Source organism: Heptranchias perlo, chromosome 40 (assembly GCF_035084215.1).
Source record: "Heptranchias perlo isolate sHepPer1 chromosome 40, sHepPer1.hap1, whole genome shotgun sequence".
Taxonomy (NCBI): Eukaryota; Metazoa; Chordata; class Chondrichthyes; order Hexanchiformes; family Hexanchidae; genus Heptranchias; species Heptranchias perlo.
The window spans coordinates 1,600,373-1,621,846 of record NC_090364.1 but is presented as its reverse complement, the minus strand read 5'-3'; the positions used below and the strand labels follow the sequence as shown (position 1 = coordinate 1,621,846).

Below are 21,474 nucleotides of genomic sequence, written 5' to 3'. Positions count from 1 at the left end.
TGCCGGAAGTATAATAAAAGTTTCATATTTTGCTCCTGATCTTATATTGTGTCAGCCATGGCTCAGTGATAGCACTCCCACCTGAGTCAGAAGGTTGTGGGTTCAAGGTGCCGTCTTTTGGATGAGACATTAAACAGAGGCCCCGTCTGCCCTGTCAGGCGGATGTAAAAGATCCCATTACGCTATTTGAAGAAGAGCAGGGGAGTTCTCCCAGTATCCTGGCCAATATTTAGCCATCAACCAACATCACTAAAACAGATTATCTGGTCATTGTCTCATTGCGGTTTATGGGACTGTGTGTGTAAATTGACTGCTGCGTTTCCTACATTATAACAGTGACTACACTTCAAACGTACTTCATTGGTTGTAAAGCACTTTGGGACATCCTGAGGTGTGAAAGGCGGTATAGAATTGCATTTTTTTTCTTTTTGTGGTATCCTATTTTACTGTACTGTTGCTGCACATCTTTTTTGTTGAAAATGCATGATAAATGCAAGTATGCAAATATCATGACCTACATTGTTATCGACCAAGAATATTCTAGCTATTCAAAGCAGATTGTTGGGGTGGAGTTAAAACATTTGTGAACAGTTAGATGTAGTCACTCAAGTTATATATGTACATAGCACTTACTACTCCTATAGCATAGAGGTGAAATCTGAATTTACTGAGACCACAGAAAAGATGTAGGGTATTTCACTTGTGAGCAAACTAACTAGTGATTATCTCAGGTAAAAAAAAGCAAGAGATACCATCATTGGACCAATTCTATTTACTTCATTCTGTGTAACATTTAAACAAACCCAAAGGGATCAAACTACAACAATAATTCACTACAATGAATACTTTTAAAATTGCAGTGCCTTACTGTTCAGGTCCATGGAATATTGGATTGAACTCGTGTTGTCACTAAAGTTTCAGTAATGTGTAATGGAAAATGTATGAAATATTCATACAATGTCCACTTGAACTAGGTTGTATCTGGAGACAGTATTTTGAGATCTACAATACTAGGCTGAAATATTGCTGGTTACAGATCCATCACTGGTGATACTAGAAACAGGAGCAATTTGAGGTGATGAGTTAGCAGTGGCACACAAAAATGGTATTGCTCATTAACGACCATTGGCTTAAGTGTTTTTCCTACACCTTGGTATACTAAATGTGGCAAATGCTAACTGTGTAAAGCCATCCCTATACTTTTCCCTTATGATATTTTTCTTTTAAGTTCCATGTTTTCACTTTATACATTGCAGGATGTGAAAACATGTATGAAAAGCAGATTTGTATGTAGGATTCAATGAAGCTCCCAATTAATTGCAACAATCAAATATGCCACTGTCAGAATGAAAAATAAGTTTGGGTCATTGTTTCAAAATTATCTTTGTTTCAAAATTTCCATTAAAATGTCTTGCTTTTCCACAGAAAAACTCAATAAAATTCAGCATAAGATTTTTAATTTCACATTGCATACTGGCAAATTACTCTCTTACCAATCAACTGCCAAGACAATCTTAAAGGGATCTCTAAAACTTTATTATAATGTAAAGTGTGATAGACTGGGAGCAACTTTTACCAGTCCAGTCCAATTTTTTCTCACACAGTATCCACCAGTACTGATACAGTACCATCGAAAGGTTATTGTAAGACATGAAAAATAGGAAGAGTAAGAACTCATTTTAAAGAGGACCTCCACATGTGACCCATGTACTGCTGGTAAGGATCTGGTAGAGATACCACTGAAGGCTGCTATACAACTCAAAACAGGGTAAATTTTTAGATCATTTATTCTGCCCAAACCTCCATGCCCCAGTATGAGGTTTCTTTATTAACACATCAGCCATCCTGTTGTTTATATGACTGTTGGCCAATTTAGTGTCAAATTAAGGGTACAAGGACTTTTATGACCTGTGAACCTGGGTTTTAAATTATGCACGAGTGTGAGTGATGTTTTGCCATTTGCTGTAAAAGTCACCTGTAATGTTTACAACATTAAAAACATCCGTGGCATACCTAATCCTTGGAATAGACATCTTTTCAACCTGGTTGTGGTAACAATACATAATCTAACCAACTACCAAAATAAATGTTTATCTCTATATACACTGACATGCAACGTTTTACTTGAACCCTAGAGTTTTTAAACCATAAATTAGAGGTTTGTAAGTGGGTTGGATCTCTAGCCACAGTGTTTGTAAACTCACGAGTGAGGGTCTGTTCTCAGCTACAAATCTTCAACCATAATAGGTTACAGGCTTGAATTTTACCACATGTATAATGTTTGTCCAGTCAGTGCACCACACAAGCATTCGGATTTCACAAGTATTTTAAAAAATACAAAGCAAACTTGGGAATGAATATGCACATAAATCTCAAACAAACGCTGAGCGGTTGGTAGCCTAGGACAAAGGGAGGTCACAAGTCTGGGGTTAGTTATAAAAGTCCTTCCATTTCCTTCATGAAAGACTCGTAGATATCGTCCTTTGTTTGGATAGAGACAGCAGGTATGGCTTTTGGTATTGGCTTCAATGGGGCAACGATCTCTTCCTCCCCCTTCTTCACTGGCGCCTGACTCTTGCTTTCTCGCTTGACGCGCAGGGCAGTGGGTACAAAGCGGGTGATCTCGGCCTTGGGGTTGGTGATTTGGGGCTTTGCACTGATAGTGGCGATGGCTTTCTTCTCGATGGTGGTCACGGTCTCGTCCATTTTGGGACGCTGAATGAGACTTGGTGGAGCACTGAGGACACCAGGGTTCGGCACTGGGCCTGGAGGGAACAATCCTGGTGGTGCAGGCCCCAGTGGAGGGGCCATTGGTGGGCGTATCATACCGGGCCGAGGAGGTGGTATACCTAGTAAGAGAGGAAAATGGTTGGTTTGGAATATTTAGTTTCAGAAAATCATTGCATAATCACATTCCTTCGGAGAACTTCTGGCATGCTGTATAAAATAAATCATCTGACTCTCTTTTTAATGAATATAATTTATATAAGCAAACTACATGCAAGATACATTCATGGAATTTAAAGCCAGATTATAATTATGAACTCAAGATAAATTACATTAAAAATGTACAAATTGTATCACCTTTTGTGTACAAAACTCTTCCCTTTATTTGACTGGACAGATCATTTAACACTCAAATGCCAAGTTCTGTTTATTATAACACTTGTTCATCAGAGTCAGGGAGTTGTTTCCAATGTAGTTCTGATAAATTGCAGGACTTGTCGAATCAGCAATTTCAGCAAGTTGCCATGGCTGACCATGAGGCAAGTGGGCATTAGTATCATTGTGGTTTCAAAAAAAAAATGAAATAAAGCTTTTGAAGACAGTTCCCAACATATAATAAATAAATACTTTTTTTTCCATGCATTTTGCAAATTCTTCGACATTCAGTACAAATTTCTAAAAGAAAAGGTTGTAGAGATTCTACCAAAGAAAATACTGATTCTGAACAATAAACAGGTCTGATATCTTTAAAAATAACAAATGTTGTACTAACTGTTCTATAAGGGGGCAGCGTTGAACATATACTCTGTAGGAGGGGGGTCCTAATGTTAAATGCCTGCTCACTGGGGTGGGGGCAGATGATCAAAATGAGCTCAATGTATGGTGCTGGAGGCAGCAATGTTTCAACGCTGCTCAATGTGGGGAGACCAAGTTCTTTGCTCTCTCATTGACTGAGATTTCCTTGGGTTTGATTAACTTCAACTACACTTCCAGTTAGTGCCGTTTTACAGTATGGGGGAGTGCTTTTATAAACACGTAATTCACAATGTATTTATGCTTCCGCCTCTTTGGAGATGTGTCTACTTGAATACATGCAAACCGCTGGATGCTCTTTGCGTTGGTCCTTTCTCGTCTGAACACAAAAGTTGTCTTTGGAGACATCAATGATTTTCCTTTCTTGTCAGTTTAACAGTGTTTAAGCTAATTGGAGAATTTCCATGGTCATTTGATAGTTTATTGTAAATTAAGGGAAAAACGGTCACTACTGGATTTCTGAAGGGGGGGTGGAGGAATACAGTAGTCTGTCACGTAACATTAGGGGGAGTCCCACATGTTATGCTCACAGCCCCATCTACAGGTGCAACATTAGAGTGTGGCAACCACTGTTTTTAAACATACAATAGATATCGCTGTAACAGATTACATCTTACCTGGGGGTGCAGGTGGTGGCAATCTGGGAGGGGGTCCCCGAGGTGGTGGGCCCGGTGGAAGGCCTGGCGGGGGTCCTGGTGGTGGGCCTGGAGGTCGCCCAGGAGGTGGTCCAGGAGGAAGCAGTCGTGGAATCGGCCCTCTAATGCCAGGTAACCCTGGTGGTCGTATAAATGGGGGTGCACCTGTAACGAACAGCAGGCAATTAGAATCAGACTGCAACGACTAATCAGAGTGCTGAATCCTCTCCATGTTACAGGGATAATTTAGTCCTGTTTTCTTTTTTAAAAAATTGCCAAACTATTCACAAATGTTATAATGTCCCATAAATACCCGACACTGCTACTCTAAATATTGCAATGCATGATTCTCAACTTTCTAGGATGTTTCATGGGAGACCAAATTAGAATACCAATTACAAAAATTGCACTTCCAAGTTCATGGCACAGCCTGTGAATCAAGAAACTGATCAGTCCCAGAACAAGTAAAGGATCAAAGGTTTATTAGGGACGGGAAGGTTTTTCTATAAAATTTACTTATCTACCAAACTGTGTGTGAAATTTGTGCTGATCGAGGTGAGGGGCTTTGTCACTGAAGAATAGAAAGCTTTGTTTTCAGCACCCAGTGTCAGGGTCAAGCACTCCATGATGTACAGTAATTAGATGCAGAGTACAGGTCCCTCTACACTGTCCCAATAATATGCCTCAGCCCCAGAAGAGCATACCTCAAACGCCACTTTAAAAAATTCTAAATACTCTGCTTGCCTCGTCTTCCCATCTATTCTCTATCTCCCTCTATTCTATTATTTGGACTTTATTTTTCCCTTAGTCTCTGTCTAATACTGTATTCCATAAAAGACACAAGTTAAAACCTTGTTCCCTTCCTTTCTCAGTCCCCCAATTCCCAGTTTGTAGGTGGAAGCAACAATAAGATGTTTCAAAAACAGTTTTCTTTCAGTCAATCAAGGCCTAGCACTCTGCAAACTTGCCTGGGCACATCCGCGCCGACTATCGTGCATCAAAGACGCAGTCCTCTTCGACAACTTATTTCACTTCCACCATCGGGTACAAGACTGTGCTTGATAAGATGCTATCCATTGCATACCATTGGTTAAAAAACAATTAATTTACTACACTGACTGCATCGCTAATTGCCACGAAAGCCAAATGACTGTAGATTAAAGACCAAATTCCATGATGCTTAAAGAGGGAATCTTGCTTCAGTTTAAAAACCTGCATCTAAGTTTTCCCCCCACTTCAACCATGTATGTTTTAACTGTGCATTAATTCATTTCCATCAGAGTAGGGTGAAGCAACTCCAAGCAAGATCTCCCAATAAGAAGGTACAAGCTGACCACAGTTCTTTGTTAGTATTATTTTAAATAGGGTAGTGATGATGGGACTCCCTTTTTCAAATGTACAGTATGCTTCATAAATGGCATTATTCCCATAGTCACACCAATTAGAGTTGGAAGATTAGCCCGTTAATTCTGTTTCTTACCTGGAGGTGGTCCTGGTGGCAGACCAGATGGTGGTCCCGGGGGTCTCAGTGGGGGAGCAGGAGGAGGGCCAAGTGGTGGAGGCCCGGGCATTGGTGGAGCTTGCATTGGTGCCCTCGGGGGCATCTGAGATGGTGGTGGTACCTGCGGTCCCTCTGGCCGTGATTCCTCTCTGTGTCGCTTTTCCCGATTCTGCTCTTCTGTGTCCATCTTTTCCTCGTCTGCACCTCCCTCGGTATTGGCTTCCTCCTCCTCCTCCTCTTCGTCCTCAGGGAAATCTTGGCCTATAAAGGAGGCAGATACGGTATTAACTGTTTTACCATTCTGCGCACATAGAGCTCTACATAAACACTGGACTCTGGAAGAAAATAAAATCAATATGGATTGTCTACCAGTGGGTCATGTGGCTTCACTGGTTCGAACCACTGATTCCCTTAAAGTCAATAGAGCCACAGTGTGGCTGTCCCCGTGTCATTTATCACCAGAACAACTCAGGAGGCAGAAACAAAAACTCAATGTGCCAGTCTGCACAAAGGTAAATTAAAAAAGTAAATAAGTAAATATGAAGGGAAATTATCACCCCAAGTTCAATATTGCTGGTGTTCGTTGCTAGCTGCTTCACCGCTAGTGTAAAACACCATGGACCTAAAATTCTGCAGAAACCCTGCCAGTCTCTGGTCATAACTTCGGGAAGAGGCCAACAGAACTCAAGGGAAAAACACGTAAACGGCATTTTTTTGCAATTTATCTGGGGTTCTGCTGGTCTCCTGCCAACGTTACTGAGAGAACCTCTGTGGAATTTCAGGGCCCATGGCTCCCGATGTCAGCACCATATCTAGATACCCAGCAACAGAAGGGGAACTATAGTTCTCTATTTCAGGACCATTTGAAGTCCAAGAGTCTCTCCCTTCCCCCCCTCCCCCCTCCACAATCTTCTCCTGAAGACGCTTATTATCGCTGCGATACAGTTACACAGCTGCTGGCAATCCTTTGGCATCTGGCATAGGTGGCCATTCTTCACGTGAACCTTGGCAGTGTGTTACAGGCTATTTCACAGTGGCAAGGACTGCATCACAGGTGAGCCTGAATTTTGCCTTACCCAATGTCCACACATATGCAATTTCCAGCAGGAGTTACTTTAATATTGAAAAGCAGCTGATTTTGCCCTTCCATAACCTGGGGAACTGAGGCCTTTTGTACTGTAATTTATTCACTCTCATTTAAATTATTATGGACTTTTATTTTAATATAATAGTTTACTTGCTATTTGCTCATGCTTCATTACTGCTATCCTGCTATCCAGATTAGTGTTGTCTAATGGCCCTCTCATGAAATGCCTCACCTAAGATCAGCTAACTCACACTCTGGATCAAACTTGGGATCTTCCTGGACCGTGTGGCTTAGCAGGTAAAAGAACGAGCGGTACATTTACTTGCTAAGCTACTGGAGGACTAGGCCCCTTGGCCAAGGCTATCTGTACACTGCCATCTACTGTCTCCTAATGTGAAACACCATGGCCCCTGTATCAGTACCACTTACAGATCATTCACTCCCTCTACGTGGATGGCAGCTCTCACCAATGGAGGTTGTTAGAGCACATCCTATTACTCACCTGCCATTCGAAGCATCATGGCCTGCAGAGGAGTCAGCTCCTTCAGGTTTTTCTTTTTCTTCTTTTGTTTGTCCTGCACGTCTGCAAACCGCACAATCCGCCCTGTGGAAAGACAATACACTCAGTCAAAATGTTTCAATGTTCTGGTAAATAAACCTACAAGGTAAGGCACAACAGTCTTCCTTAAATCATCAATCTTCGTCGTCTTTACCATAGTTTTTAAATGATTTTACATTTAGGCTTTAGCAACCTAGTTAAAATGACTGCCAACACATTTGTGCCATTTACAAAGCAACACATCTGGGCTGTGCATCAACTAGAAATTGCTTTAAATCAGGTTCATAGCAGCACTAACTAGCAAGTACAATATTGGACATACATCCAATTATAGATTGAAAACATGAATGCAAGGCAGTGTAGTTCTGCAGTACACTGGAGATCAACGTGTGTTACCATGGAGGGCTGAGTCACGGCCCAACTATATCACTTCCACAAACTGACCATGTAATGGGAGGGGCCAGGGAGGTGAAAAGTCAGGCACCATCTTAACAAACAAGAATAATTTTAAAGAAAAAAAACAGATGGAAGAGTGACTGAGTCACCGTGACTGAATTACATCAGGCAACAACCAAACAAAATTACAACATACCTGGTTTATCATCATCTATCCTTAAATTTTCATCGTCTTCATCTCGATGCCGAAAATCATCATCGTCATCATCACTGTCTTTATCTTTTGAGTCATCGCTGTCTTCATCCTGGTCCTCTCGATCTCCATCTTGATCCTGCTCCATGCCATCAAGGTAATCATCATCCCCACTGTCCTCCTCCTCCTCATCCTCTTGCATATCCTGAATTGCTAAAAGGCAACGAAAATGTCAAGATAGTGTACACAGTACTACACATACACTGTGGAATTATATTCACAGCACAGAGAGCACGACAATGAAAACAGAAAATACTGGAAATATACAGTATTTGCAAAGAAGCATCATCTGTAAAGAATGTCTTACCGGTTTCAGGATCATAAACGTTATCTTCATCCTTTCCCTTCAGGGGTAAGCCTGGAGGGGGGCCCATCCTTCGTGCATAAATTGCTAATACCTGAGGTGGCGGTGGCCCTGGGGGTGGGCCAGGAGGTTTCCTACCAGGTGGCAATCGTGGAACCCCGTGTGAAGGAGGCAGCATGAGTGTAACAGGTTTGGAGGGTGGCCTGGAGGGAGGAATAATGATTATGAACATTTTTTCACAAAGACCCATTAAAAAATATCACTTCAAATTGCCCCAACACCAGGCACACACCTGTATTCCACAGTACTTCACCCTACCGTGATGTAACTGAATACATTTTACCAAGACACAATCCTAATTTAGGAAGCTAAAACTCAATCTAACCGTACTATCACGTTTTTCAGTTGAAGTGGATATTTATATTATTAAAAATCTTTTAAGTTTTCATGCACTTTCCGTTAACTTTTTCCATTACAAATTCCTATGTAAAAATGCATTCCTATATATAAATGCAAGTTGTTGTTGTCTACACTTACAATGGAAACTGCTTATGTAAACTTGTTATGCTGTAACTTCACCCTTCCACCAGTGGATGAGCTAGAATGCCATTACTTGCTTTAGTTACACGTTCCTGCATGATGAATTTACGTACACTGTTTCCATCATAAATGCAAATAAAGGAATTTATATTGTAAATACAAAAATAAAGACAGAATGTATGACTTTAAAATTGGAACTGAATTACGTCTGTGTGCCCAGGTCCAATTATCCCTCACTCTCTAATGCTGGTTCACTTTGTCTTGATTCCACTTGTGCAATGTCACTGGAAGTTGACTAGTAAAATATAAAAACTTCACATCTGTTCCATTGTAGACTTAATAAAATCCAGTGGGGAAAAACCACCTATGGTTTGACTGTGTGCCAGTTCACATTCACCATTATGCTTTCCTAAACGTCTTTCGGATGAGATATTAAACCGAGGTCCCGTCAGCCCTCTCAAGTGGACTCAAAAGATTCCATGGCACTATTTTGAAGAAGAGCAAGGGAGTGCTCCCCGGTATCCTGGCCAATATTTATTCCTCAACCAAATCACAAACAGATTATCTGGTCAGTATCACCTTGCTGTTTGTGGGAGCTTGCTCTGCGCAAATTTGGCAGCCGCATTTCTTACATTACTGGTGACTATACTTTTTTTTTAAAAATGTATTTAATTGACTGTAATGCGCTTTGGAACGACCTGAGGTAGTGAAAGCCGCTACATAAATGCAAGTCCTTTTCTTTCCTTTTAAAATCCAACTGATAACCTTGATAATGTTACCTGCCACTTATCTGTAACAACGAACCTCACTCACCCACAAGCCGATTTCTCTCAGTTCTGGTACAAAACTCTGTGTGGTGCTTACCCCAAAAGCCAATGCGTCCTGTTTTAAATAATCACTGCTCATGTACATGTCCAAGGGGCTTTTGGTACAAATGAGTTGCTGCTCACCCATAAGCTGATGTCTTTTTCAATATGGATGGTGGCTGAGCTCCAGGGAGGGGGATATCCTGAATCATGATGTTTGATGGTGCGTGAGGCATGTCTGGCAGTGGAATACTCTCCACCTCCACATGTTGGGCATTCTACACAAACAAGAAAAACAGCCACATTCTTACACTGCACAAATGAACCAAAGGTATTTTAGAACATGCACCACAATTCTATAGCACTGATATCAATGATCCTTGATACAAGCTTTTTGGCTTCCTACTGCAATAAGCTTTTCACATAATTCCCAGACATTAAGTGCTTTTATGTGAAGTGATGCATTTATATAAACTAAATGGCACAATTTTAAAGGGAGTGCAGGAACAGAGAATATGATATCAAGGGGAACAGATAGGGTGGATACAGAGAAACTATTTCCACTGGTTGGGGATTCTAGGACTAGGGGGCACAGTCTAAAAATTAGACCCACATCTTTCAGGAGTGAGATTAGAAAACACTTCTACACAAAGGGTGGTAGAAGTTTGGAACTCTCTTCCGCAAACGGCAATTGATGCTAGCTCAATTGCTAATTTTAAATCTGAGATAGATAGCTTTTTGCCAACCAAAGGTATTAAGGGATATGGGCCAAAGGCAGGTATATGGAGTTAGATCACAGATCAGCCATGATCTTATCAAATGGCGGAGTGGGTTCGAGGGGCTGAATGGCCTGCTCCTGTTCCTATGACACCAGGGGTTTTTTTGTACACAAATCTTTGAAGGTGGTAGGGCAAGTTTAAAAGGCTGTTTAAAAAAGCACATGGGATCCTGGGCTTTATTAATGGAGGCATAGAGTACAAAAGCAAGGAAGTTATGCTAAACCTTAATAAAACACTGGTTAGGCCTCAGCTGGAGTATTGTGTTCAATTCTGCGCACCACACATTAGGAAGGATGTGAAGGCCTTAGAGATTTACTAGAATGGTTCCAGGGATGAGGGACTTCAGTTATGTGGATAGACTGGAGAAGCTGGGGTTGTTCTCCTTAGAACAGAGGTGGTTAAGGGAAGATTTGATAGAGGTGTTCAAAATCATGAACAGTTTTGATAGAGTAAACAAGGAGAAACTGTTTCCAGTGGCAGAAGGGTCGGAAACTAAAGAACACAGATTTAAGGTGATCAGCAAAAGAGCCAGAGGCAAAATGAGAAACATTTTGTTTACGCAGAGAGTTGTTATGATCTGGAATGCGCTGCCTGAAAGGGCGGTGGAAGCAGGTTCGATAGTAACTTTCAAAAGGGAATTGGATAAATACTTGAAGGGAAAAAATTTACAGGGCTACGGGGAAAGAGCAGGGAAATGGGACTAATTGGATAGCTCTTTCAAAGAGCTGGCAGAGGCATGATGGGCCGAATGGCCCCTCCTGTGCTGTACCATACTATGATGCCCTGTTACTACACGGCAGCCCAAGGCAAACATGCAGATACCCTGCCAGCAGCTGCATATGGAATTCGAAACACCTGATGGTAGCATAGATCAGTTTTTGTGAGTCTTGTGAATTGTTGCTAGTTGCACTGTTTTTCTGGTCAGAGAACAGTGTGGGTGAAACAGTAAACAGGACAAATCGGTTCCAGGAGCCTGGTATTAGAATGCTCTCCCGAAACCAGAAGAATGTAACACTACTTTTAAAGACTGTCTGAACACAAGGGAATTCATTTTAAATATATACTTGCAAGCCCACAGTCTCACATAGAAAGAGCATTTCATTTATTTTGTTTTCATAATGTTAGCTGAAATCCTTCATGCAACTTAAAACCACACATTACAGCATCTTTGCCCCGCCATCATTTAAAAAGCTCCCATTTTACATCACGTCATATAAGGCACTGATATGAGTTAGCTCTCATTCCTCCCTCAGCCCTGAACTGCTTTGGTCAGAGCCATTCTACAGAACGCTGTGAGCTGCATTCATCCCACTGGTTTCAGTACAGCTCCTTCCGTAAAACACCAAGTCTGTTAATATCTGCCCTGAACTGAAAGGCAACGTGAAAAATAAGAAAGGTGAAACTCATGCAGGATTTACTTTGTGCAACACCTGCAATTCATTTAATGCCTCATGCAAAGCAACATCTGGTAGCAATTGCAACAGGCAGTCTCACTACAGAGTAGTCTCCTTTCACCAACAAAGTCCTGCATGACTCCTTTTTGGAATCCTCATCTCCATTTTTATTACAAAAGATAGGGGCAAAGGTGGTAAACCTGCACCTTCAAAGGGAGGTCAATGCTGTCAACACAGCAGCATGCCACATGCAACATGAAAGTGCTGCCCCCTGATATAGATCCAAGAGATCCATTGAGCACTTCCCTTTCAGTCAGTACATCTGCTTTGTAAGTGATATTTTGTCCATTAATCATTTGTGTGAAGAAAAGGGAAAGGTAAAGGCAGCAAATTCAGCTGTTCTGCCCATAGCACTACATTCCCCGGAGAGACAGGGCTTAGAATCAGTGACGGTGGTGCACCCTGGGAACTGCAAAGTCAAACACCCGGCAACATAATCAGCTGATTACACCAATGGGCTATTTACCAGTTGTAAACAATTTTACAACACCAAGTTATAGTCCAGCAATTTTATTTTAAATTCACAAGCTTTCGGAGGCTACCTCCTTCCTCAGGTGAACGATGTGGAGATGAAATCCTCAAAATGAAATCGCATTTATAATTCACAGAACAATGCTTGGTGATTACAGACAGTTTTTTCAACTGCCCGTTGCCAAGCGAAATGCGATTTCATTTCGAGGATTTCATTTCCACATCGTTCACCTGAGGAAGGAGGTAGCCTCCGAAAGCTTGTGAATTTAAAATAAAATTGCTGGACTATAACTTGGTGTTGTAAAATTGTTTATAATTGTCAACCCCAGTCCATCACCGGCATCTCCACATCATGCCTATTTACCAGTGTGATTCAACAGATTTCAGCCAAATGAACAAATTTAAATACTAACTGGATGATGTGATGACACCTGCTCCATAAGCCATACAAAGAGCAATACCCATCGAGGTGTACTTCAATAAGCAGTATTGGGTTAAAAAACTAATTTGGAGAAGTCCATTCTTAGAACGACAATAGCAAAGATTGTACTCAGATGAACACTTCATATACTTAGAAAATAAGCATTTTTTTTCGTAAAAGTTATTTTTCTCTCAGTGTCACATCAATATTACCAGGTCAGGTGCAATACATTTAATTGCAGATTAAAACTCCCCGTTCCCTACCCCAACAATGTGCCTCAACCCTAAAGGAGAGATCCCACTGCACCAGTGTGACAATTTTTCACATCAGCTACCCTGTGGTCTTTGTGAGGGAGATTGTTAATTTAGTGACAAATTGGAGGCAGTTTTGTGGTTTAGGTCCATACCTACTAGAAATTGGATTGAGACTCACCAAATTCATACTTTTCTTTTATTGTACTCCACTCCAACCCAATATACAGGTGAACTGATACTGGGAGATCAAGGTCACTACACAGAGTTGCAAAAGACCAACCAGAAGGACCTATCATGGAATCATAGAATGGTTACAGCACAGAAGGAGGCCATTTGACCCATCAAGCCTGTGCCGGTGTCATAGAGCATTAATAATAGGAATGGCAACGTACCCATGTTAAGAATCATATCTATCCACTCCAGAGTTACACACTTAAGGAATAACACCCATTTTACAATTAACAGCCTTCCACAGAAATGAACGGAAGGAACATTTTGGTTAACAAAAAAGTTAAACACGGAAACAGTTATGTGGCATAGAACACAGACAATGGCCATTCAACTTATCCCGCACTTTGACAGCATCAAAGAATTGGCAGAGTTGGGATCGTTTCTGCTCATATTCAGTCTCCAGCTTCCGCAGATCCTTATAAAAATCAGTATTTTCTTTCTCGTATAAACGCAGGATCCGTTCAAACGTCTCTCGTAGCTTTTTCCGCTTGTCTTTCAGCACCTTCTCGTTAAGCTGGGGCTGCTGCACGGGATTGAACTCTGTACAAAACCAGGAAAAGAAAATCTTAGCAATACAGCATGCAGAACAGATGATGTCACTTCAGCACGTGTTGACAGCACCGCACACTCACCTTGTATGTTAGATACAACACCGGGCAGATACAATCAAAACCTGCCACACAATAGTCAAATAATATGCCCAAATCCCTGGCCCCAGTCTCACATACCCCTGTGATACTCCTTAGTATGAGCCAAAATAGAATGGATTGGATATAGAACACATCAGAATCAGATCATTCCAATTATAAGCAAACTGGAACATTTGAGAATCTAAAACCAACAAATAAATGATAACTACACTGTTCACTGGCTGCTCATAATAATGTGAGAATTAGGATTGAGCAGCACAGCAGCTGGGGAGTGGTGTGGTGATTGGAATATCGGGTTATGACCAAGACATCCAACCTAAATCCCCCCCAATCTACCTCTGAGCATGAACATGACACATCCAACAGGGAAGCAACCACGTTTCAGCATGTTTTAAATATAATGGTAACTTTTTTTTTAAAAAGAGGTTATGCCCATGTCACGAATACTCTAATAAAAACTGTCACATAGCTTTATCCTGAAATATTCCTCTAATTCCTGTTCCTTACCCATTTCATCCAGTTTCTCCATGTCTTTGATTATCTGTTTGGGGTCCTTCATCTTGAGCACGGCTGCCCGCACCATCATCCGCTGTTTCTTGTTCTGTAAGGTATGGAGCAAACAGGTTACTCAGGAAGCTATCAGTGATTCAAATTTACACCAAAAGCACTTACATGATTTGCAGCTGATTTAACAAAAACAAAATCCTCAGCAACTTAGCTGAACTAGATCAGAGTGAACTAAAGAAACTAAGTACAGTTATGGTCATTTCTTGTGTGTGGTCGACAATGCAAAACTTACAACTCGTCTGACAGGCGATCTTTCTCTCGTCTCCAGTCTCAATCTCTCCATTTCTAATTCTGGTCTCTATTCTCTCCACACTATAATGGTCAATGCTTCTCTGGACTTTCCTCTCTTGTTCTTCCTAAACTCTAAGTGCGCCAATCTAATCGGCTATTTCTCCTCCCTCCACTGTGCAGAAATTGAGATTGACCTGCACAGTCTCCTTCTCTTCATGCGTGAGACTAGATAGTCAGTGTCTGGAGGACATCACAGCCAAGCCTGATTCTGTCCTCAGCCAAAGTTCTCGTGAGTATACTTTCCCGCAGCAATCACTGGATAGCATTCAGGAGTGAGAACCCTGACTCACTTTTTCATCCATCCAAGTCCAGGGCACTGACGTCAACTGTAGCTCCTCAACTGCTGCCCCAGCTCAAATCAGCTAACTCAGCATAGACCTGGGATTAAACCTGGGATCGGCTCAGAATCACACCAGGTAGGTCATTTACCCACCAAGCCATCGGGGGAATGTTATATCATTGAGGGGTCAAGAACAGAGGCCAAGAGAAACTTCTTAACACAGAGTGTTGTAAGGCTACAGAATTGATTTACAGGGTTAGTGACTGGGGCAGGAACTATGTCAACATTCAAGATTAGACTAGATGGTTGGATCAAGGAGAAGGGGTTGAAGGGATATGGGTACAGGATGGGTAAATGAGATTAGAACTATTGCTCGCATGGGGGGCAAATGCCGACACGAACTGATGGGCCGAATGGCTTGCTTCTAAGTTGTAACTTCTATGTATTTCCATATGCAATGCAAATTACACCCTTAAAACAGTTCCCTTCCCAAAAATATTTTTGGCACAAAAACCACCCAAAAATTTACATTAAAAATTTCCACACATACTAACTCAAAACAATAACTATTGGGTCCTGTGATGAACCCCAACTGAACACAGCTGCCTCACCTTTTTCAGTTCCCGTTTCCTGGCCTCCTTCCCTGTTTAATGAAAAAGTGAATCTGATTAGAACTAGGACGGAAAGAAGGAAGAGAAAGAAAGAAAGAACTTGCATTTATATAGTGCCTTTCACCACCTCAGGACGTCCAACTTTACAGCCAATTCAGTACTTTTGAAGTACAGTCACTGTTGGGAAATGCAGCAGACAATTTGCACAGAGCAAGATATCCCAAACAGCAATGTGTTAATGACCAGGTAATCTGTTTTAGTGATGAGGGATAAATATTGACCAGGACACTGGGGAGAACGCCCCTGCTCTTCTTCAAATAGTGCCATGGGATCTTTTACAACTACCCCAATATTAACTGGGATAAAATCATTGTAAAAGGTATAGAGGGCACAGAATTCTTAAAATGCATTTAGGAGAACTTTTTTAGCTAGTACGTAGCAAGCCCAAGAGGGGGGGCAGTTCTGGACTTAGTTTTAGGGAATGAAGCTAGGCAGGTGGAAGGGGTATCAGTGGGAGAGCATTTTTGTGTTAGTGATCATAATTCAGTTAGATTTAGCGTAGTTATGAAAAGGACAAAGACAGGTCAGCAGTAAAAGTTCTCAATTGGGCAAAGGCCAACTTTACTAAGGTGAGATGTGATTTAGTAAAAGTGGACTGGAAACAGCTACTTGAAGGTAAATCAGTGTCAGAGCAGCAGGAGGCATTCAAGGAGGAGATAGTGAAGGTTGAGAGCAAATGTGTTCCTACGAAGAAAAATAGTGGGACTCCCAAATCTAGAGCCCCCTGGATGTCAAGGAGCATACAGGGTAGGATAAGGCAAAAAGGGAAGCTTATGTCAGATACCGCGAGCTCAATACTGCGGAAAGCCTAAAGGAATATAGAAAGTAAAGGGGTGATATTAAAAAGGAAATTAGGAAAGCAAAGAGAGGGCATGAAAAGATATTGGCAAGTAAAGTCAAGGAAAACCCAAAAAGTGTTTTATAAATACATAAAGAGCAAGAGGATAACTAAGGAAAGAGTAGGGCCGATTAGAGACCAAAGAGGTAACCTGTGTGTGGAGGTGGAAGATGTGGGTATGGTTCTTAATGAATACTTTGCGTCTGTCTTCACAAAAGAGGACAATGAAGACATTGTAGTTAAGGAGGAGGAGTGGATGGGATAAACATAGTGAGAGAGGAAGTATTAAGAGGTTTAGCATCTTTGAAAGTAGATAAATCGCCTGGCCTGGATCAAATGTATCCCAGGCTGTTAAGAGAAACAAGGAGGAAATAGCAGAGGCTCTGACCATCATTTTCCAATCCTCTCTGGCTACAGGTGCGGTGCCGGAAGACTGGAAGACTGCTAACATTGTACCGTTGTTTAAAAAGGGAGAAAGGAATAGACTGAGTAATTACAGGCCAGTCAGCCTAACCTCGGTGGTGGGCAAATTATTGGAAACAATTCTGAGGGACAGTATTAATCGTCATTTAGAAAGGCACGGATTAATCAATGACAGTCAGCATAGATTTGTTAAGGGAAGGTCGTGTCTGACTAACTTGATTGAATTTTTTGAGGAGGTAACAAGGAGGGTCGATGAACGTAGCGCGTTTGACGTAATCTACATGGATTTTAGCCAGGCTTTTGACAAGATCCCACATGGCAGACTGGTCAGAAAAGTAAAAGTCCCTGGGATCCAATGGAAAGCGGCATGTTGGATCCAAAATTGGTTCAGTGGCAGGAAGCAAAGGATAACGGTCGACAGGTGTTTTTGTGTCTGGATGGCTGTTTCCAGTGGGGTTTGGCAGGGCCCAGTACTAGGTCCATTGCTTTTTGTAGTATATATGTGGACTTAAATGTAGGAGGCATGATTAAGAAGACTGCAGATGATACAAAAGTTGCCGTATGGTTGATAGTGAGGAGGAAAGCTGCAGACTGCAAGAAGTTATCAATGGACTAGTCAGGTGGGCAGAAAAGTGGCAAATGGAATTCAATCCGGAGAAGTGTGAGGTAATGCATTTGGCAGGCCATACAAGGCAAGGGAGTACACAGTAAATGGGAGGATACTGAGAAGCATGGAGGAACAGAGGGACCTTGGAGTGCATGTCCACAGATCTCTGAAGGTAGCAGGACAGGTAGATAAGGTGGTTAAGAAGGCATACGAGATACTTCCCTTTATTAGCCGAGGCATAGAATATAAGCAGGGGAGATTATGCTAGAACTGTATAAAACACTAGTTAGGCCACAGCTAGAGTACTGCATACAGTTCTGGTCACCTCATTACAGGAAAGATGTGAATGCACTAGAGAGAGTACAGAGGAGATTTACAAGGATGTTGCCAGGGCTGGAGAATTTTCGCTATGAGGAATGATTGGATAGGCTGGGGTTGTTTCCTTTGGAACAGAGGAGGCTGATGGGGAGTGTTAATTGAGGTGTATAAAATTATGAGGGGTCTAGATAGAATGGGTGGGAAAGACCTATTACCCTTAGCAGAGAAGTCAAAAACCAGGGGGCATAGATTTAAAGTAATTGGTAGAAGGATTAGAGGGGAACTGAGGAGAAATGTTTTCACCCAGAGGGTGGTGGGGGTCTGGAACTCACTGCCTGAAAGGGTGGTAGAGGCAGAAACCCTCAACTCATTTAAAAAGTACTTGAACATGCACTTGAAGTGCCGTGACCTACAAATGGCCTCCTTCTGTGCCATAAATTTCTACGATTGTATGATCCACCTGAGAGGGCAAGTGTAACGGGACCTCGGTTTAACGTGTCATCCGAAGCTTGGCACGTCCGACAACGCAGCACTCCCTCAGTATTGCACAGAAGCGCCAGCCTAGATTATGGCAAGTTTCTGGAGTGGGACTTGAACCCACAACCTTCTGAATCAGGCGAGATCGCCACCCACTGAGCCCCAGCTGACACCTTTAACCAACATAAAACTGAACCTGGGCTTGAGATGTGCAATTGTCAGTGACCATAAGCAGTGTGACTGGGTAAAAATCACAGGGATCCCAGTATGAGCCGTCAGATACCAGCAGGAGCTGCTGGATAGAAGCTACCAATCCAATCAATTTGGGCTTCAGAGAGACATACATCAAAACTGATTCCATTTTAAGTCTGTGAAGCGTCATTCCAAATCAGAACTTGGCATTTTGTTTTTAATTCAGATTTTCCCCCTTTTTTATCCGTGATAATCAGGTCCCATGACCGCGCTCCCCACTTCCCCGGCTCTCCCTCCGGCAGCCCCGCGTTATCTAGGCCGCGGCCCGCCAACACTCACGGGCCTGGTCGGTCGGGTTCATGAATTTCCCACTCTTGGTGGAGCTGGTCGATCGCCGGCCCATCTTTGCGCCGCTTCCCTCTCACTCCTCCTCCGCTGAAATAAAATTGAATGTAATCCTGGGCCGCTCAGTGTGAGCAGGTTCAGGCGCTGCACTTACAACCGCCCGGCCGCCATCTTCAGCCTAGCAACGACCTTTCACCCGGCCCACTTCCACTTCCGGCTTCTCCAGCTTCCTTGTCTGAATCTAATAGATTTTTGTCCAAAGTCATTGCTTTATTCCATTGTTCTTTCTTTTTCCGCTTGAAAATATTAATCAACGTGAAATGAAAAATAATATAAAGCTCTTATAAATTCCACTTCTAATACACATATAGGTTTTGCAACCAGTTAACAAAATATTGGAGGTTACAGTTCAGACCTGTTCACATATTTTGGTTTGAGAGGTCATCCATTTGGATGTTTCTGACTCTCGAAGATAAACCCAGCAGCGGCAGTGCAGAGAAGAGCTATGAAGCTGATTCCCATGTCAGAGCATTGGACTATAAAGGGACAATGGAGAAGCTGGAGCTCTTTTGCAGATGTGTTGTTCATCTCTAAACCAACTTCCATTGTCTAAAGCACTCTGGTTCAGACCTTTCATCTGAATCCTAACCTACATTTCCTAGTTCTGAACTGTTGTGAATATAATCCCCTTGAGAGCTACATTTAATAGTAACAGTTGTAACATAAATTAAAGCAAGATTCTCCTGTAATGGCATTAGCAGAAATGTGACAGTGACTAAAGTAAGTTTTTTTTCTATGAACCTCAGCATTTGCTTAGATTTTGTGCCAAACCATGCAGTCTTCTTCCCATGTACCTCTGTAGTAGAGTTTGCAATAAAGCATTGAATAAAATCTGAAAGGGTTCCTGGGACATGTTTTTTACACTTTCACAGAGGCATACAGAATATCTTCTTGCTGACTTGCTGCCACCCCTCTATTTGTGCTTAAAGATTGTGAATCCTGGATTACATCAGGATTAGCATTCTGACTGACAGGTTGGGATTCCTGAAATAGAAACAGGAAAATATGTAATGCATATTGCATGATTATAACGCTATGTAGAAAAAGAGGTTGAGAGAGAAAAAGATCTTGCTGTAATTGTGCACAGATCATTAAAGGTTCATGACCAACATAGAGAAACTGTAGCTAAAGCTAAGAAGGTATTGGGTTGTATAAATAGAACCATTCAGTATAAATCACAGGAAAGTATTTTGACACTATACAGGTCGTTGGTCAGTCCGCATCTAGAGCACCGGACCCAGTTTTGGTCCCTCCACATGGTGGGTGATATAGCAGCCTTGGAAAAGGTCCAGAGGAGAGCTACAAGAATGATTCCTCACTTAAAGACCTCAGCTACTCAGATCGGCTTAAGGACCTTGGTCTGTTTACTTTAGAGCAGTAGAGACTTAGAGGTGACCTGATAGAGGTCTATAAAATAATTAAAGGGCTGGACAACGACCACATTGATAGATTATTCCAGTTTAACAGATTGGGGAGGACCAGGGGACGCAAGTTTAAACTATAGAAGAGTAGGAATAGACTGGATGTTGGGCAGTTCTTCTTTTCCCAGAGAATTGTGAGCCTCTGAAATAAATTGCCGACTGGTATGGTGGGTGCTGACTCTCTGCCTTCAAGAGGGAACTGGACCGGTTCCTGACTGGGGCAGAGATCACATCATATAGAAGATAAGTGTCTTTATAGATGGTCCATGGGATTTGCTGGACTGGTTTTGATCACCTGAGGAGGTCGAAGAGGAAATTTACAGAGTATTGTTCCCTTATTGGCCCTAGGTTTTTTCTGTTTTTTGCCTAGAGATTACATGGCTGCGGGGTTGGGCGTGAGGTGGGGGGGGGCGGAGTTTGGGGGAGGGAAGAGTGTTCAGCCATGATGGTCCGGCGATCATTGTGTGGGGTAGGCTTGATGGACCAGCTGGTCTTTCCTGCCCATCAATTTTGTATGTTCGGAAAATGTGTGTATATTGAATGAATGATAAAATGATAAAATAAATGTGTTTCATTGCCACATTTCAATGAGCCAATGATTTTTGGTTCATTAGTCACACTACATGCTATTTACAAATCCTATTTAAACACTAATACAATTCCATTGATGTCACTTATAGGATGGGAAATGAAGCAATGTCATTTATTGTATACAACTTCCCTGCAGTATTAAACAATAAAGGCCAATGACCTTGCCCATTGTTAAAAAAAAACAATATTTCTAAAATAGGACAAGTACATAAAGATTATTGTGCAGATAATAACTTCCACAAGGTATTGCTGGCTATTTCTAAGTTGTATGCAATTGTGGTTAGGAAGCTCTTTCTCCCCCAGTTGGTTAAGAAAGTTTAAAATTAAAAATATTTTCATTTCTATAATGCCTTATGCCAAAAGCAATTCAAAGTGCTTCACACAATAATCTATTTTTATAATGCGGAGAGTGTTTTAATGAGTACTGTAGTATAGTGGCTTATGTTACTGGATTAATAATCCAGATACCTGGAATAATCCAGACAACATGAATTCAAATCCCACCGTGGCAG

At 41.8% G+C, this 21,474-nt stretch overlaps 1 protein-coding gene across 1 annotated transcript; it reads right to left on the bottom strand.

Moving 5' to 3' along the window:
- Nucleotides 1-756: 756 nt before the first annotated feature.
- On the bottom strand, nt 757-19,085 carry LOC137305465 (WW domain-binding protein 11). Its single transcript, XM_067974300.1, has 11 exons — nt 18,885-19,085; nt 15,631-15,662; nt 14,389-14,482; nt 13,575-13,771; nt 9,766-9,899; nt 8,279-8,478; nt 7,915-8,124; nt 7,266-7,367; nt 5,656-5,937; nt 4,158-4,340; nt 757-2,849 (listed from the first exon to the last, which is right to left on the bottom strand). Exons 1-11 carry the CDS (start codon nt 18,946-18,948, stop codon nt 2,434-2,436), a joined length of 1,914 nt encoding a protein of 637 aa, XP_067830401.1. The 5' UTR covers nt 18,949-19,085; the 3' UTR covers nt 757-2,433.
- Between the last annotated feature and the right edge of the window lie 2,389 nt (nt 19,086-21,474).

Bases quoted from the DNA above. Each gene is read 5' to 3' on its own strand.
- LOC137305465 (XM_067974300.1), bottom strand. From the start codon at position 18,948: ATGGGCCGGCGATCGACCAGCTCCACCAAGAGTGGGAAATTCATGAAC. The intron at 14,483-15,630 runs GTGAGGCAGCTG...CATACCTTACAG, and splicing joins GGAAACGGGAACTGAAAAAG to AACAAGAAACAGCGGATGAT. The intron at 8,125-8,278 runs GTAAGACATTCT...GTTGCCTTTTAG, and splicing joins CGTTTATGATCCTGAAACCG to CAATTCAGGATATGCAAGAG.